This window comes from Microtus oregoni, unplaced genomic scaffold (genome assembly GCF_018167655.1).
Source record: "Microtus oregoni isolate MIOR12 unplaced genomic scaffold, Mior012 000028F_ref0000031, whole genome shotgun sequence".
Classification (NCBI taxonomy): Eukaryota; Metazoa; Chordata; class Mammalia; order Rodentia; family Cricetidae; genus Microtus; species Microtus oregoni.
In genome coordinates, this window is record NW_024543087.1 from 5,008,643 (window position 1) to 5,024,033 (window position 15,391).

General features: G+C 53.7%; 2 protein-coding genes across 3 annotated transcripts; one reads left to right on the forward strand and one right to left on the reverse strand.

The window, feature by feature from the left end:
- Window positions 1–279: 279 nt before the first annotated feature.
- On the reverse strand, window positions 280–11,025 carry LOC121464316 (3-ketoacyl-CoA thiolase B, peroxisomal). Its single transcript, XM_041677201.1, has 13 exons — window positions 10,866–11,025; window positions 9,565–9,857; window positions 9,338–9,431; window positions 8,272–8,329; window positions 6,443–6,522; window positions 6,026–6,068; window positions 4,154–4,252; window positions 3,166–3,246; window positions 1,809–1,999; window positions 1,504–1,683; window positions 1,189–1,244; window positions 959–1,104; window positions 280–638 (listed from the first exon to the last, which is right to left on the reverse strand). The coding sequence occupies exons 2-13, from the start codon at window positions 9,733–9,735 to the stop codon at window positions 563–565; spliced, it is 1,275 nt and encodes a 424-aa protein (XP_041533135.1). The 5' UTR covers window positions 9,736–9,857; window positions 10,866–11,025; the 3' UTR covers window positions 280–562.
- A 175-nt stretch (window positions 11,026–11,200) lies between these two features.
- Window positions 11,201–14,770, forward strand: Myd88 (MYD88 innate immune signal transduction adaptor). Of its 2 annotated transcripts, XM_041677203.1 has the most exons (6): window positions 11,201–11,721; window positions 12,432–12,566; window positions 13,142–13,322; window positions 13,502–13,593; window positions 13,841–14,016; window positions 14,419–14,770. In XM_041677203.1, exons 1-5 carry the CDS (start codon window positions 11,394–11,396, stop codon window positions 13,993–13,995), a joined length of 891 nt encoding a protein of 296 aa, XP_041533137.1. In that variant the 5' UTR covers window positions 11,201–11,393; the 3' UTR covers window positions 13,996–14,016; window positions 14,419–14,770. The 2 variants fall into 2 exon arrangements, with proteins under 2 accessions (XP_041533137.1, XP_041533136.1); XM_041677202.1 differs by having other exon boundaries at window positions 13,841–14,770.
- Window positions 14,771–15,391: the final 621 nt, after the last annotated feature.

The window sequence follows — 15,391 nt, forward strand, 5'->3', positions numbered from 1 at the left end:
ATACATGGCGCCTTAGCAGCTCTAAGGCATCCAGCACCAGCCTCAGCCCCAGTTAGAGAATTCAACATGATCCAACCAGATGGGCAGCTGGACGGTGGCTGAGGGCTGGGATGGTCTCTGGGATGAGGGAGCCTCTTCTAGGGCAAGGGTGTCAGCTGAGGTCCTGCAATGACAGGTCTCCGGAACTTGCACATAACTAGATCACTAGGGAGACCACGGCTCTTAATCATGATGCAGATCACACACAATGATCCCTGGAGGAAATGACAGCCACTAAAATGAGACAATATACATTTATTACGTCCATCCGGCCTCAAGGGAGGCACCGTCCCTCAGACGTCCACAATGATTTTGCAACCTCGGTGTTCCATGCTCACTTCGGCATAGCTTGGGGACCTTGACGGGGCAGTCCCTTCTCTTTGTGCCACCAACGATCACATTATCTAGATTAAAGTTCTGTGATACACCCTCCAGTGCTCAGTGTCCCATGCGGATGGCTTCCGTAGAGTCCCCCTCTGGCCACCACTGTAGGACTCTCTGGGCAGTGCCCGCAGTCAGGGCTTCAGTACCCAGGGTATTCAAAGACAGCAGCGGCTCCCATCCCTGTCCCGATGCACATGGACACCACTCCATAAGCCCTGGGGAAAGAGCCTGCATTGGCTGCACAGCGCCTGCCCAAGCCGTGCCCTCACCAGGCAGAGCTGCAGCACCAAGGGCTCATGGACAGATGAGCAGAGCAGATCTGTGGGAACTGAGCCGTGGACAGACACAAGCCAGGCGGCAGACACTTCCACAGGTTATGCTGCCTTTTAAGCAAGCCATCAGGAAGGCAGGTCTCACCCCTCCATCCCTACATCAGAATACCTGTGCATGCGTGCGCACTCACCTCCCCAGGCCCCAGCCATCAGACACCCCAGCTCCAACACCCCCCACACCACTCCACAAGGAGCAGCCTTACCGTTTCCCACGGCGCTTCAGTTCATTGAGAAGTGTGATGACCTGCCTTGCACCGGTGCAGCCCAGGGGGTGGCCCAGGGCTATTGCACCCCCCAGGGGGTTCACCTTCTCTGCAGGAATTCCCAGCTTCTCCACACAGTAGAGGGCCTGGAAGGAGCCAGAGCAATGGCTGGAGCCTTCATCTGCTCTGAACCATGGGCCCAATTGATCCCACCAGACACCCAGACTCACCTGACTGGCAAAGGCCTCATTGATCTCAAAGACGTCTATGTCATTCACAGTCAGCCCTGCAGGCAAGATACAGAGCAGAGCTGACAGTCATGGCGGGACTCTGGATTTCCTCTGGGCTCCACCCCAAGCACAGCTCTCGTGGTCCACTGTGTGCCAGGCGTGTGGGTCCCAATGGTACGGTAGGGAGGCCTTGGCTGTGGGGCACTAGCCTGACCCACCTCCATTCCAGAGCACCCACAGGTCAAACCCAGGACACTCCAGTCCCAGATACAGGTAACAAGGGGTCCAGGTACAGGATGAGTAGGGGCCGCTCACCTGCTTTCTGCAAGGCTGCAGGGATGGCATAGGCAGGACCGATGCCCATGATGTCAGGAGGGACGCCGACCACTGCATAGGACCGCAGGACCCCAAGGATGGGAAGGCCCAGTTCTTCAGCCTTGGACCTCCGGGCCAGCAGGATGGCAGCTGCTCCATCACTCACCTGACTGGAGTTTCCTAGGGGAGGAAGGGTGAGATGAGGAGGCCTCAGACTGAGCTGAAGAGAGCCAGCCCTCCACCATCACCTTGCTAAGTGGTCTGGTCAGCTCCACATCTCAGCCCTCTTCCTGGCCCACGCTCACCAGCTGTGGTAGAGCCTCCATCCTTGAAGGCCGGCTTCAGCTTGGCCAGGCCCTCCATGGTGGTGCTGGGACGGACGCCCTCATCCTGGGACACCGTGATGGTTTTCTTGTTGCCCTTGTCATCAATGACTGTGGCTGTCACAGGCACGATCTCAGCTCGGAAACAGCCCCTGCTCTGGGCTCTCGCGGCCCTGCCAGTACCATGGACAGTGAGATACAGACATGTATGAGTTCCCTTTTTGTCTGTCCCTAGCTTTTGCCAAAATGTACAGGAGAACAATAACTTCAGGGGCTTAAGTCTGGGAATAGATGTGGCCCTTGGGGAGCTCTGTTTGGAAGGAATTCCTCAGGACCCTCATCTACTTCTTGGTAGGGACAGCATGCCTAAGGTCATCCATAAGCTCTTCTTCATCTGCCCCACAGCTCTGGATCCCTATCTCAACGGGGAGCAGGGAGTTAAAATGAAACTTAATTTGTGTGTGAGCGTGCACACACACACACACATATATATATACACCACAGCATGCATGTAGTGGTCAGAGGTCAACTCTGGGGTGGAGGTGGAGGCCATCTGTTCGTTTCCCGGCTGCCCAGACCCGAAATAAACAGACAAATTAATATATATTACTTACCGAAATAAACACACAGAAACTGTGCTAATTAAAACACTGCTTGGCCTACTAGCTCAGGCTTCTTATTAACTAACTCTTACATCTTAAATTAAACCATTTCTATTATTAACCTTACTGGTAAACCACAAGCCTTGTGGTAAAACACAAAATAATAGAAACAGGTTAAGATGTAAGAGCTAGTTAACAAGAAGACTGAGCTAGTAGGCCAAGCAGTGTTTTAATTAACACACTTTCTGTGATTATTTCGGGTCTAGGCGGCTGGGAAATGAACAAACAGCCTCTGCCTATACTGGGGAATCAGTTTTCTCCTTTCATCTTGGTAAAGGTAGTGTCTCATTCTGTTATATTGAGTTCAGGTAGCTGGACCACAGACTTATCACTGCTTCTCTTGTCTCCACTAAGTCCCCTTCTTGAGCAGGCCACCAGGCCCAGACACTATGTGTCTCTTTGCTTTCTCCTCTTTGTGTAGCTGGATTGATCAGCCTAGCCTGCCCAGAGAGCTAAGGCTTTGTATTTCTCTGATGGCAGCCCAGCTTTGCCCACACTCAGGTCAATTACCCACACTCAGGCCTATGCCCTAGCCCAACTCATCATGATGCTGGCCACTGCAGCCTCCCAGCTAGAGATAAGAGTTTTGTCCCCTGGGAAAGCTCTACCTGAAACTACTAGGTTGGCCCCATGACCTACTCTCTGCCCCATCAATAGCCCACCCCAGCCGCACTCACTTCTGCTGGGAGGCCAGAGCAAAGGCATCCTGCTTCTGCCGTGAAATGCCAAACCGCTCGGCCACGTTCTCCGAGGTTATCCTAGACACAAACAGCAAAGCAGGAGGCTGTGGGTCTGCTGGCCCGAGGGCCAGGGCCGTACTGAAGGCCTGTGCTTGCACCTCTGGGCATCCAGGCCAGAGTTTCCAGTCCATGCTCCAGGGACTCCTGGCTAATCACTGATATTGATCACCCATGTCAAGAGATGCTCACAGGTTCACACTTCAAAGACACCCTCTTACAGGGTAGAGCAGCCTAAATGTGGGGTCTACAAAGGAACTGTCCCCTGGGTGGGTTGCCTCAGCCAATAAGACAAGGGCTGGGGGTACTACCTGGCCTGTTTACCTGTGGCTTCCAGGCTACTCTTGGAAACACAGGATGTAGACACAGCCAGGTCAGTTTGGAGTCCTCACATAACCAGCCTCCCCAGAATCCTTTGCCCTTGACACACTATGGAGAGCTCATAGACATGGTTGCAGGACTAAAGCACTGGAGAGATGGAACCGATTCCCCAGACTGCATCTCCCAGGTCCAAGTCCCTCCCGGGCATGCATAGGAACCCAAGCTTCCCTTGTTCTCAACTCTTGAGGCCTACAAGGCTTTGGGGTCTGCTACCACTGCCTTCCCTGAGACATAGCATCTCAGTGACATGCAGGATGAGCTACATTAGGAAACTTGTGTAATCAGAGAGGAGTGTGTGTGTGTGTGTGTGTGTGTGTGTGTTTTGAGTGGGTGGAGGAAAGGCAGGTCTCAGGAAAGGGAAGTCAAGGGCAGCGTTGATCCTCTATCCAGTTCCCAAGGAACATATGACACCCAGAGGAAGAAGACAAAGCTAAGTACTGCCAGCCACAGAGGAGAAAATCCCTGGTGTCTGGTCAAGGACAGGCAGAACAGTGACTGGGTGCACACACACACACACACACACACACACACACCTGTGGACACTCACCCCATAGGAATCAGGCAGTCTCTGGCCTTCTCGTTCTCCAGCAGGCGTGAAGAAATGTTCCCAGGGTTTCCTCTCTCAGACAGGGACATGGACTCCACCCTGAGGAGAAGGAGTGGTCTTAGCCCTAATAGGAAGCCCCAGGGAGGGCTAGCTGAATAGCAATTTCTGGGCGAATTTCAGGCAGTCCAGGGAGTGTGGTAAGCTGTCTAGGAAGCCTAAGGAAGGCATATGATAGCCATGAGGCAGGTGGAGCTTTCGGAGCAGCTGGGCCTCTTTCCCTCAAGCCCAGTCACTCAGACATGTTTCAGACTGGCCATGGCCAGTGAGGCAGCCCCCAGGGTCCCCTCCTGGTACCCATCCCCACCCCACCCCCAGCTCAAGGCATATGCCCTGAGTTAGGCCAAGCTCTCCATTATGTCCAAGTCAAAGGGGGAAGGGAGGAATTCCTTAGGTTAATGCCAATCAAAGGGAGACCTCGATGGAGTAGGCAGGGAGGATGGACAGGGATTAGGTGTACAGGACTCAGAAAAGGATTGTGGGGGTGAAGCTTCAAGATGATAGCAGATGGCCTTAGTTGAGTGTTTGTCCTTCCCCGGTCATTAGCTCAAACTCTTCCCAAACAGTGACACCACATGACACAGACCCCATGGGGTTAGCTGGTTCCATGGCAACATTCACAGGGCTGAACTGGTGTCTCCTTGTAAAGATGACGACAGTGAGGTCTGAGTGGGGAGGGATTTGCCCACAGCTGTCCAACCTGGGCCACAAGCTGCCCTCTCAAAGGCTAGGGGATAACTCTCAGCTAGGAGGCCCCGGACAAGCTGCCCTCTCAAAGGCTAGGGGATAACTCTCAGCTAGGAGGCCCCGGACAAGCTGCCCTCTCAAAGGCTAGGGGATGGTCAGGACCACTGCTTTGTCTCCACTACTAGGGTGATTGAACTGACTGGGACTATAATCCCAGTCTTTCCCTCAAGTCACCAAATCTGCTGTCCTCATTATGACAAACATAAAGAACAGCAAAAGGCAGGCAGGCTGTGACCCTTGCCCACCACGGTCTCTGTTTGTGGACTTTGGCTGTTGTCCTACTGACACACAGGTTAGGAAGATCCAGTGAAGGGCAGCTAAGACCTGACCATAGGCCCAGCTATGCTTCCTGATAAAAACATTGCACAGAGAATAGGAAAGGCTGTTGACCCCGGACCATGCCAAGGCCTCCCCGAGATGTCTTTCCAGCTTCAGACACCCCAAGTCTAGGCCCTAGACACCGCCTTCCCTTGGAACCACTTCCGAGTTAATTTCTACAGGCAGAAGCAAAACTCTGTAGTCTAGGTGGTGACAGAGAACAGATAGCCAACAATCTGTCCCTTGGAACCCAGCTGTAGCCCGAGTTCCAGGTTGGCGACAAGAGAATGGATAGACTAGTAAAACAGTTATGCAATAAAAGCTGCCCTTGGCTAGAGGCTGGCTTCTAACCTAAGATCCCCTTGCCTGTCTCCTTCTAGCCGGACGGACAGGATGAACCACTGTGCTCTGCTCGATGTGTCTCTGGGTTCAGGGGACCAAAACTGCTATTCCTCTCTCAACAGGCACGGAGAATACACTGAGGGCATCCTCTCTCAGCACGCTCAGCCACGTTTTCAACTCTGGAGGAGTCCCAGGCTACCTTAGACCAACTCTCTCTATGGCTGGTGCTGAGACTGGGCCATTCCCGAGCAGCCCAGAGCTTGGGCCACTCCTGGACACATTTCTGGGAGCCCAACCTAGCCAGCTGCCATGGTGGGCAGGAGAATCATGGCCCCTCAGAATCGAGGAGAGGAAAATTAGTTTGATTGTTACACTGGTTAATAAGGTCCAGCAGGAAGACCATCTTACCCACAGGCCATGCCAATGTCATAAGACCCATTTCTGATGCCACCTGCAACAAAAGCACTTCATAACCATCCTTGGCCAGAGTGGGCCTGCCCTGGAGCAGCACAGCCCGTTCCCTCCCTGCTCTCGGGGTACAGACCCAGGAGCACCCAGAAAGGCTTGGGGTCTGACAATGGGCATTCCTCCACGCCTCTCTGCCTAGGGTCTCTGGGGTCAAGAACCAAGGTCAGAGCCAATAGTGATGGTGCATGTTTTTAATCTTAGTACTCTGGCAGATGCAGGAGGATCTCCGAGTTCCAGGCCAGCCTGGTCTACAGAGTGAGTTCCAGGACAGCCTCACAGAGAAACCCTATTTCAAACACAACATAACGAAACAAAAACCCCGGGCATGCTCATGGGTCCCTGGCAGTCACAACTCACCAGCGATGTTGGCCACTGCCTGTAGCCCTGATGAACACTGTCTGTTGACGGTAGACAATGGGACAGTCTCTGGAATGCCACTGAAACAGAAGGGGAGATGGCAGTCAGCCCTGGACGTGTAGCCAGTCCTGAGCATGCCACAGCCTCATAGAAAACAGGCCCCATGAGGCTCCAGGGCTCCCTTACAGCACAAAACAGTGTGCATGGAGGGATGACAGCTGTCCGTGCCCCCACCAGGGTAGGTATATGTAAAGGAGGGATCAGCTACCTGGCAAACCCTGTCACTATGGCCACTAGCAACCAGGGTCCCCAAGCACATGTCCTGCTGCTTTGTGATTCTAAACCCAGGCAGGGGACGCTTGTTTGGGCCACAGGCATTCTTCCTCACTTTCTGACGACTTCACAAAGGAAAGTAGCCATCACTTTTGCCCACACAGAGGCAGACCACCAGCCTTAGAGCGAGCTCTCACAGACAAGGCCACCAACCATCTCTGCCACCGGGCCTCACTCACCAGCACTCACACACCTGTGTGCCTATGTGGTTCTCTGAGAATCTGCTCTTGCCCGGATGACGAGTGCTTCCGGCATGTTTGTACCGGGCACTCCTGGGGCTTCGACACTGGGCTCAGCTCTGGCAGCAACCTCGGCTGCCCCTCTGGGTAGATAACCCATCTTGGCTAACAGTACAAAGCCTCGTTTCTAGCGCCTCCTTAGACGAGCTCAGGAAGTTCCTTGAGAATCTTGCTGCTCCTGCAATACAGTCAGGCTTGGAAACACTCAGGCCAGGCTCTCACTGACAGCTTTCCAGGCTTGCTACATTCTTAGTTTCAAATTACCCATTCATCAAGCCCCTTCCCGCAAGATACCACATTTTCATCAAATAATTTGTACTGAGCACAAGGTACTGTGTTGAGTTTAAGACACCAGCAGTACTGTGTCCCAGAGGATGCCCAACCAATATGCAAAAAAAACTAATCCACTGTCAGAGATGCAAATTACAGGGCCAGATGGCAAAGCCATAGCACAGGGAGGCTCACAGCAACCCACCGGACAAGAAGGCCATTCTTTTGACACTTGAGAGCCAGTCTCCAAAGATATTTGGGCAGGGGTTGGCTGCCCGGGGACAGAAGGGGACAGAATGGGCAGAGTAGTGCAGACAGGAGGCAGACAGGGTAGATGAAGGAGGGGAAGTCAAAGTGGGCAAGCAGGGAAGCGGTGAGAATGGAAAGTTACCAGAGGGATGGGAAGTCGACCCCAGGCTGTCTGACCCCCTCTAGTCTCTAGAGGTTCTGTTTTCTGCCCTACTCTGACACTGAGCAGTGTTGCTTTTACGTCTCATCCACCTGAGGGAGGGTGGTCTTCAATCTACACACGGAAGTAATCAAGTATTGCTTCCCCAACTGGAAGTCGGCGGGGGGGGGGGGGGGGGGGATTCCTCCTGGCTTCCCCATCCCCACCGTCGTCCTCAAGCTTCTGATCCAGGACTGCACTCCTGAACTCCTCAGGCAGCTCACGTAGGAATGGAAGCAAAGTCACGGACCAAGGTGGTCATGGGATTATTTACCTGACATGTGAAGACAGAGTCCACATGTCCAAAGGCTACGCAACAAGTTGGCTTTGAGAAAAATCAGGCCACCTTTGCCCCGGTCTCAAAGCCCTGGGTGTCCTGGCTGTGGGCCAGGTAACACGCCCTTCAAAGTGGGAGAAGAGTTGGGCCCAAGGATTCCGGTTGATTTGGTATCTAGTGTCCAATCTGATAACCTGTCACCTACAGACTGGTCAGTGGTGCTAGAATCCACCCACTCACCCATCAGAGGTAGAAGGATTACCTCAAAAATTGGCTGATGCGTGCCATGACGGCCCCAGCTCCTGGCTGAAGTACGTTGCCTGTAGATAGAAACCTCACTCAGTACCAAGTTTTGCATCCTGACTTTCAGCTGTGAGTCCCAAAGAGGTCAGTGTACATATATTTCTTCAGGATCACTTCGGGATGTTTCCAGGCTCATGTGAAACTATAGAAGTTAAGAGTCCGGGGAAAGGGGAGCCAGCTACCAACCGCCTGTCACCCAGCAGCCCAGGGCTGGAGGGCCTCCCGCATGCGTGCCAAGGCATGCTCCTCCACATCAGCAAGCTGGGCAGGTGGCCTGCTCGCCTGGCAACAGGAGAGCGCCTCTAGGGTAAGAGGCACAGTGCAGAACCTTGAGCTGAGGGAAGTAGGGCTGTGGGGGAGGGAAGCGAGTCTGCAATGGCTAGCCTCCCCAAGTGTCCTCCCCCAAGCCCTGTGTCACCGCGGGAGGAGGAACAGGCTGGCATCCCCGGATAGAAACATGTCATACACGATGTTGTTCTAATTCAGGGAAAAGCGGGGGCTAGGGCAAGGTCGGGTGAACCCTGTCTACACCTGTAGCCAGGCTGACAGGCAGAATGTCGGTGTAGGTGGGGAACCGTGGCCTCCCACCTCCTGGAGTCTCCAGGAATATCTGGGCTTTAGAGCAGTGGTTCTCAACCTTTCTAAGGCTGCCACCCTTTAACGCAGTTCCTCATGTTGTGGTGACTCCCAACTGTTATTTTGTTACTATTTCATAACTGTAATTTTGCTACAGTTATGAAGCGTAAAGTAAATATCTGTGTTTTCCGATGGTCCTAGGAGGGGTCGCGACCCACAAGTTGAGAATCGATGCTTTAAAGTATCTCCCACAGGGCATTCTGCTTTCCACCGCCACTCAGCTGGCTGCTGCGCTTGGAGGTGGAGCACAGGCCATCAAGGGATCATCCCACTGAAATCAGTGGAGTCTGTCAAGTGTTGCTCTGTGAAACCCGGGTTAGAGGTGAGAAGGGGAGGCCCTGGAAGGGAGGACGAGGAGGACCCGGCGCGGGCCTGGCAGGTGAGCTCACCCACGGAGATGTCTCCCAGCTGCTCAGGCCTGAGGTTCACGTCCTGGAGAACCGCGGTCAACACGGCCGACAGAAGCTCGTCCGGGGTGGTGTCCTGCAGGGCGAAGCGCAGCGGCAGTGAGCCCAGCTGCCGCATCCCCACCCGGGGACTCTGCGGTCACCGTAGCCCAGAGGGCAAGATCGCACTGGCCGCCTTCTGCGACCCTCGCCCGTAGGAGGGGTCTCACCTTGAAGCCGCCACGGCCCGAACGGCCGATGGGGGTGCGCCGTCCGTGCACCACCACCACGTCGGAGGCCGAGGCCTGCGGGAAGCCCGCGGAGCAGGGCGCGGCTTGCAGAGCGGAGCTCGACTCGGGCCTGCCGGCCAGGTGTCCCAGCACTACCTGCAGTCGATGCATCACGGAGGTGGGTCCCGAAGATTTGTCTGGGTTCTGGGTGCAGAGCTCGAAGAATAAAAGAGATCGCCGGCGCAGGCGCAGGACAGCCTCTACCTAGTGAGGCCTAAAAGTTGATCACAACCCTGGAAGAATAATATCGCGAGTGATGGGGTGGGGCTCCCAAGGGGCCCGCCCACTCCTAGACACAACCAATTAGACTAAGGGGCGTCTGCTTGAGGACACGCCCCCAGAAACTCACCCCTCCCCGGAGCCCCACCCAAGGCTCTTCCTGAGACGCTCTTTCCACTAAAAGCCCCGCCCACCAATTCTACGGAGGCCAATCAGAATGTCACCCTTAAGCCTCTCCCAGAAACGCAGCCTGGAAACTTAAGTTTGCGCAAACTTTTGCAGACACGGGAAGGAGGTACCCCAAACTTTTGGTTTCCTAAGATGAACGCAGCCTCAAGGGTTCCCCTCCCCCAAAGCACTGAGCTCAGCGCGCAGCAGCACGAAAGGCGGGAAGGCGGAGCCCGACACACGGCTTCTCCCTTTGCTGGGCGAGCTAGAAAAAACACTCCGAGTCTCCCATCAAAATTTGCTCTGTTCTGTCCGGCGTCCCAAAACCCAGAGCCGAGGACTTAGATAATGTTCCAGCGCCTAGTTCGGCCCCGACGGGGTTGGACTGTCACAGACACTTGCTCAAAAAACAAAGCAATTTTTGTTTCCTGGTTGGTATGAAGAACCTATTTTACAAATGTGAGAAAAAGCAGGCAGGTTCTAACTGTAGCGTGTTTCACATGTCTTCAGCTTAGTTTACATCTGCTTGGGATGATGTCATTAGTGTACACATTCCCCTAGGAATTCTACTAAGACGGTGGAGAGGGGTGGAGAGAGTGGAGACCCTGAGTTGGAGATTGACACCTAAATAGATTAACTAAGTGAATTAACAAAAACAAGGTTCCCTAGGTCTAAACAAGGTTCCCTAGGTCTAAACAAGGTTCCCTAGGTCTAAACTGTACCCTCAGCATTAAAGAGTAAGGTGGTAAGTCCGCGTGGCTTTTTGCAGACCCCCGGAGGGTAGAACTGTATTTGCCTCATACCAAAGGACAGGATGCCCTAAATGCCAGCTTGCGAGTAAGGTTGTGGCTTACCCCTTTAAAAGGCAGTCACCGCTTGCACCAGATGGCTCAGGGCAGATTGTGGCTTCACATTGCCACTTCCGAAGTCACGTCTGTCTCTTCCTTCCCGTTACCAGAATACAGGCTACTGTACATAAGGACTGTAACTCCTTCATGTCCTAAACAAGACAGATTCATCTCACCATGCATTGCCACCACTACCAGATCGACCAGGACAGGTCTGTAGGCCACGAGACCAAAGCCAGAGACCTTTTTCCAGGTTCTCACACCTTCAAAGGGAGTCGAGCAAAGGTTAGAAACACGAGTGGGGTGGAGCTCAGGCCGTGTTCAGATGCATGCGCGCGCGCGCACACACACACACACTCCGAGGGCAGTGGCTGGGCACCCCAACTGCGCTCTTGGGCCAGGGACTCCAGATTCTAGCAAAGGGCGGAGCTTCTCGGAAAGTGAGGGAAGGCGGGGCTGGCAGGAACCTTAGGGGAAGTAGGAAGCTTGGCTGGCGAGCGGACCGGACCTCACCGAAGCTCAGGCTGGCTCGCCATGTCTGCTGAAGGCCCGCGCGTGGGATCCGTGTCCCGGGACTTCTCCAAGTTCTCCCTACCATTGGCCGCGCTCAACGTGGGAGTGCGTCGCCGTCTCTCGCTATTCTTGAATGTCCGGTTGCCGGTGGCGGCCGACTGGACCTTGCTGGCGGAGGAGATGGGCTTCGAGTACTTGGAGATCCGACAGCTGGAGACGCGCCCTGACCCCACCGGCAGTTTGTTGGATGCCTGGCAGGGGCGCTCTGGCGCGACGGTTGGCAGACTGTTAGAGATGCTGGCCACGCTGGACCGTGAGGATATACTGCGGGAGCTGTTGCCCCACATCGGTGAGGACGCGTGCTTTCTGGCTTTGCGCCAATGTTCGAGGATGCTGGCCTTGGCATATCAATCTTGTTTTATTTTTCTGAGTAGTACTGGGCAGGGAGGGAGAGATGGTCGAATTTTCTGTCAATATGCAGGACAGCATAGGGATTGGGAGAGGGTTCAAAAGCCCTAGTTAGGGTGTGGAATGAGTCTAGGCAAAGACCTTGCATTGGGCCTAGGAGTCAAGATCGGCTTCTCTGGGAGCACCCAGTAGTGTCAGGAGCAACAGGGTGGGTGAAGGACTAAAGCCCTTTCTGTGTCTCACAGGCACTCAACACAATGCCCCTGCCCACAGGTACCTTGCTAGATGGGGGTCACCACCCTCACTGAGCACTTACCAGATAGCTGAGCCCTTCAGCGTTCAAGCCCCCCCCCCCCCCCAATGCCCTGCACCCTGCACTATGTCGGATTTGGAGCCATTCTGAAGAGCCTTAGAAACGGGATGCGGGATGATGTGTGAGAGGCAGGTGCCAGCTGTACTTTGTTGGCCTCCCAGATGCCCACTTTGGGAGAGTCAGACAGGATGGCTTGTTTGTCGGATCTGTCCATGACTCCAATGGCTACTAGAGAAGGTCCAGCACCAGTTGTGGGACACAGACAGGGTGTAGATGCTGAGTGTGTACAGCAGCCTGGGTAACTGGGGAGCCTTCTACACCCCATCTCTTCTTCACAGAGAATGACTGCAAGAAATACATAACAAAGCAGCAGATGCAGGAATCTGAGAAGCCCTTACAGGTGGCCAGAGTGGAAAGCAGTGTCCCACAAACAAAGGAGCTGGAGGGGATCACCACTCTTGACGACCCGCTGGGTGAGGGCCAAGTGTTGTTCCCCTGGATAGGCTAGGTGGGCCACAGCCCCCGGATGCGTGCAGAGCATGGACGGACCTGGGGCCTTGAGCAAGTCCCTCCTTCTTTCTGAGTCTCGGTTTCCCCATTCAAGAAATGGGTATAGACGGGCGGTGGTGGCGCACACCTTTAATCCCAGCACTCGGGAGGCAGAGGCAGGCGGATCTCTGTGAGTTCGAGACCAGCCTGGTCTACAAGAGCTAGTTCCAGGACAGGCTCCAAAACCACAGAGAAACCCTGTCTCGAAAAAACAAAAAAACAAAACAAAACAAACAAACAAACAAAAAAGCCCCAAAGAAATGGGTATAAAATCAGCCCTATCTCTGAGTGCTTCTGAGACCGTAACAGCATGCCTCTATCACAGTTAACCCAGCTTTCATCTGGGAGGGAGTTATCTTTTCACTGGTGGGAAGGGCATGTGTAAGACATCACTTCGGGATAGGTGCAGGCCCAGGTTCCCTTGATAGATAACTTCAGGTTGGGCTCCTTCCAGCCTTCCTGCAGACGGCTGACCATTACTCTTGTCCCCTGTCCTCAGGACAAACACCAGAGCTTTTTGATGCCTTCATCTGCTACTGCCCCAATGATATTGAGTTTGTGCAGGAGATGATCAGGCAGCTAGAACAAACAGATTATCGGCTGAAGCTGTGTGTGTCCGACCGTGACGTCCTGCCAGGCACCTGTGTCTGGTCCATTGCCAGTGAGCTCATTGAGAAAAGGTTGGTGAGGCATCTCAGTGGGCAGGTGGGTGAGGTCCAGAGGTCCAGAGGTTAGGACTCCCCTGCCATCTGGACTCTATGCTGGGTAACCTGGGTACTGTTGTCCTCCCAGAGGCTAGCTTCTGGGGTTAAGCTGAAGGAAGTCATCAGGATGCCTGCGTTCTGCCGCTCTCCCTTAGGTGTCGCCGGATGGTGGTGGTTGTTTCTGATGATTACTTACAGAGCAAGGAGTGCGATTTCCAGACCAAGTTTGCTCTCAGCCTCTCTCCAGGTAAGTTTAGGCCTGCTTTTGTCAGGGAGGGGAGGAGAGGTATAGCCTTAAGATTCCAGACCAAGAATGCAGGACCAAAGCATGCCAGATCTCTGAATGAGTGTACCTGCGAAGTTCTTTATGTCGTGGATATGTACCATGGGTACCTAGCTGGTGGGACACTGGTGTTATCCCTTGCTTTGGAGACAGGGTCTGCCCTACCACAGGGCAGGGGCCTGGTCCCAATACCACACCGTTTGGCCTCCAGGTGTCCAACAGAAGCGGCTGATTCCCATCAAATACAAGGCGATGAAGAAGGACTTCCCCAGTATCCTGCGGTTCATCACTATCTGTGACTATACCAACCCTTGCACCAAGTCCTGGTTCTGGACCCGCCTTGCCAAGGCTTTGTCTCTGCCCTGAAGATGGCTCCAGGAGCTCTAGGTCTGTCAGCCTGCCCTTGCCTCCTCTGACCCTGTAGGAGGCAATTTATGGTCCACTCATCCCTAGGGGTTCTAGCTGGACTTCCACAGCATCCAGACTCCATGTGGACACCCTCCCTCAAGTCCTGGATGGAAAGAGTGACTGAAAGTGACTTTATCGCTTGCTGGGTTGTCAGCGAGCACAGTGATTACCAGGGTCAGATGAATCTAAGTAGAGGACCAGCTAAGTTACATCTGAGCCATCTTTGGCCTCAGTTTCTCCACCTGAGGAACAGGATGTGGAGATCGGACAGGAACATGGGAAGACGTTGTTCCGGCTGAAGGAGAGCTGGTTATTATGGGACCACAGGACGACTTCCTCCTGTCTCCTGTCCGCCTCACTTTCCTGTCCCTCCTTTTACAGGGCAATGCGGAGGTGAGCTGACTTTGAGCCGGATTCTCTGAAACTGTCCTATCTGCATCTCTAACCCCCCCCCAGTCTCAGTCCCACCTTTGGTGGTCACTGCTCTGGGTAACTGGGGTTGCTTTTCCCTCCCATGTAGCCATCCCTGTGCACGTATTTCAGTTTTGCCTTGCTTGAAGAGGATCCTGTCCTCTGACATGCCTGTCACTTATAGTGGCCCCAGCAGGGCCACCAGGATGATGTCATCATGGAATCTTCTGGCCCACCAACACCGAGACTTTCTACCAACTTTCTGCACCTCCATTACCTACTTGGTTAACAAGCAGCAAATACAAAAAACGTCCTTTCCCCAGTGCTTGGAGTCTTGTTCATGCAGATGTGTGTAAATACACACATGCTCCTTTACATACAGAGACATCTGCATACATGTGTTTACTTTGGGACAGCTCCCAAGACTGGCTGAGTGGAAGAGTTCTACTGTCAAGGAGGCCTGGCCATCTCCCTGGACAAAAATGGGGTGCCTTTACTACAGGTGGTGCATGCCTACAATTCCAGCATTTATGAGGTAGGGGCAGGAGAATCAGGAGTTCAAGGCTTGCCTTGGCTACACACCAAGTTTAAAGGCCAGCCTAGACTACATGGCAGCCTATCCCCCTCTCTCTCTCTGTCTCTTTCTCTCTCTCTCTCTCACACACACACACACACACACACACACACACACTGCCAAAAAAAAAAGAAGAAGAAAAAGATGGGACACTGTTAATTTCTTCTCTCTTTTCTCTAATCATTGAAAGCAAAGTCTAGAAAGGCCCCAAATGTGAGAGCATTGTGTGCCTTCAGCAAAATAAAGTTGAAAAAGGAGAAGCTGCTCACCACAGCTCTGCTGCTTCCTCCCTCGCAAGATGGTTCCCACATTCCTCTCAAGCTCTCTGTCATGGAGGCAATGCCTCTGGTCTCTGTGCTCAGGGCATAC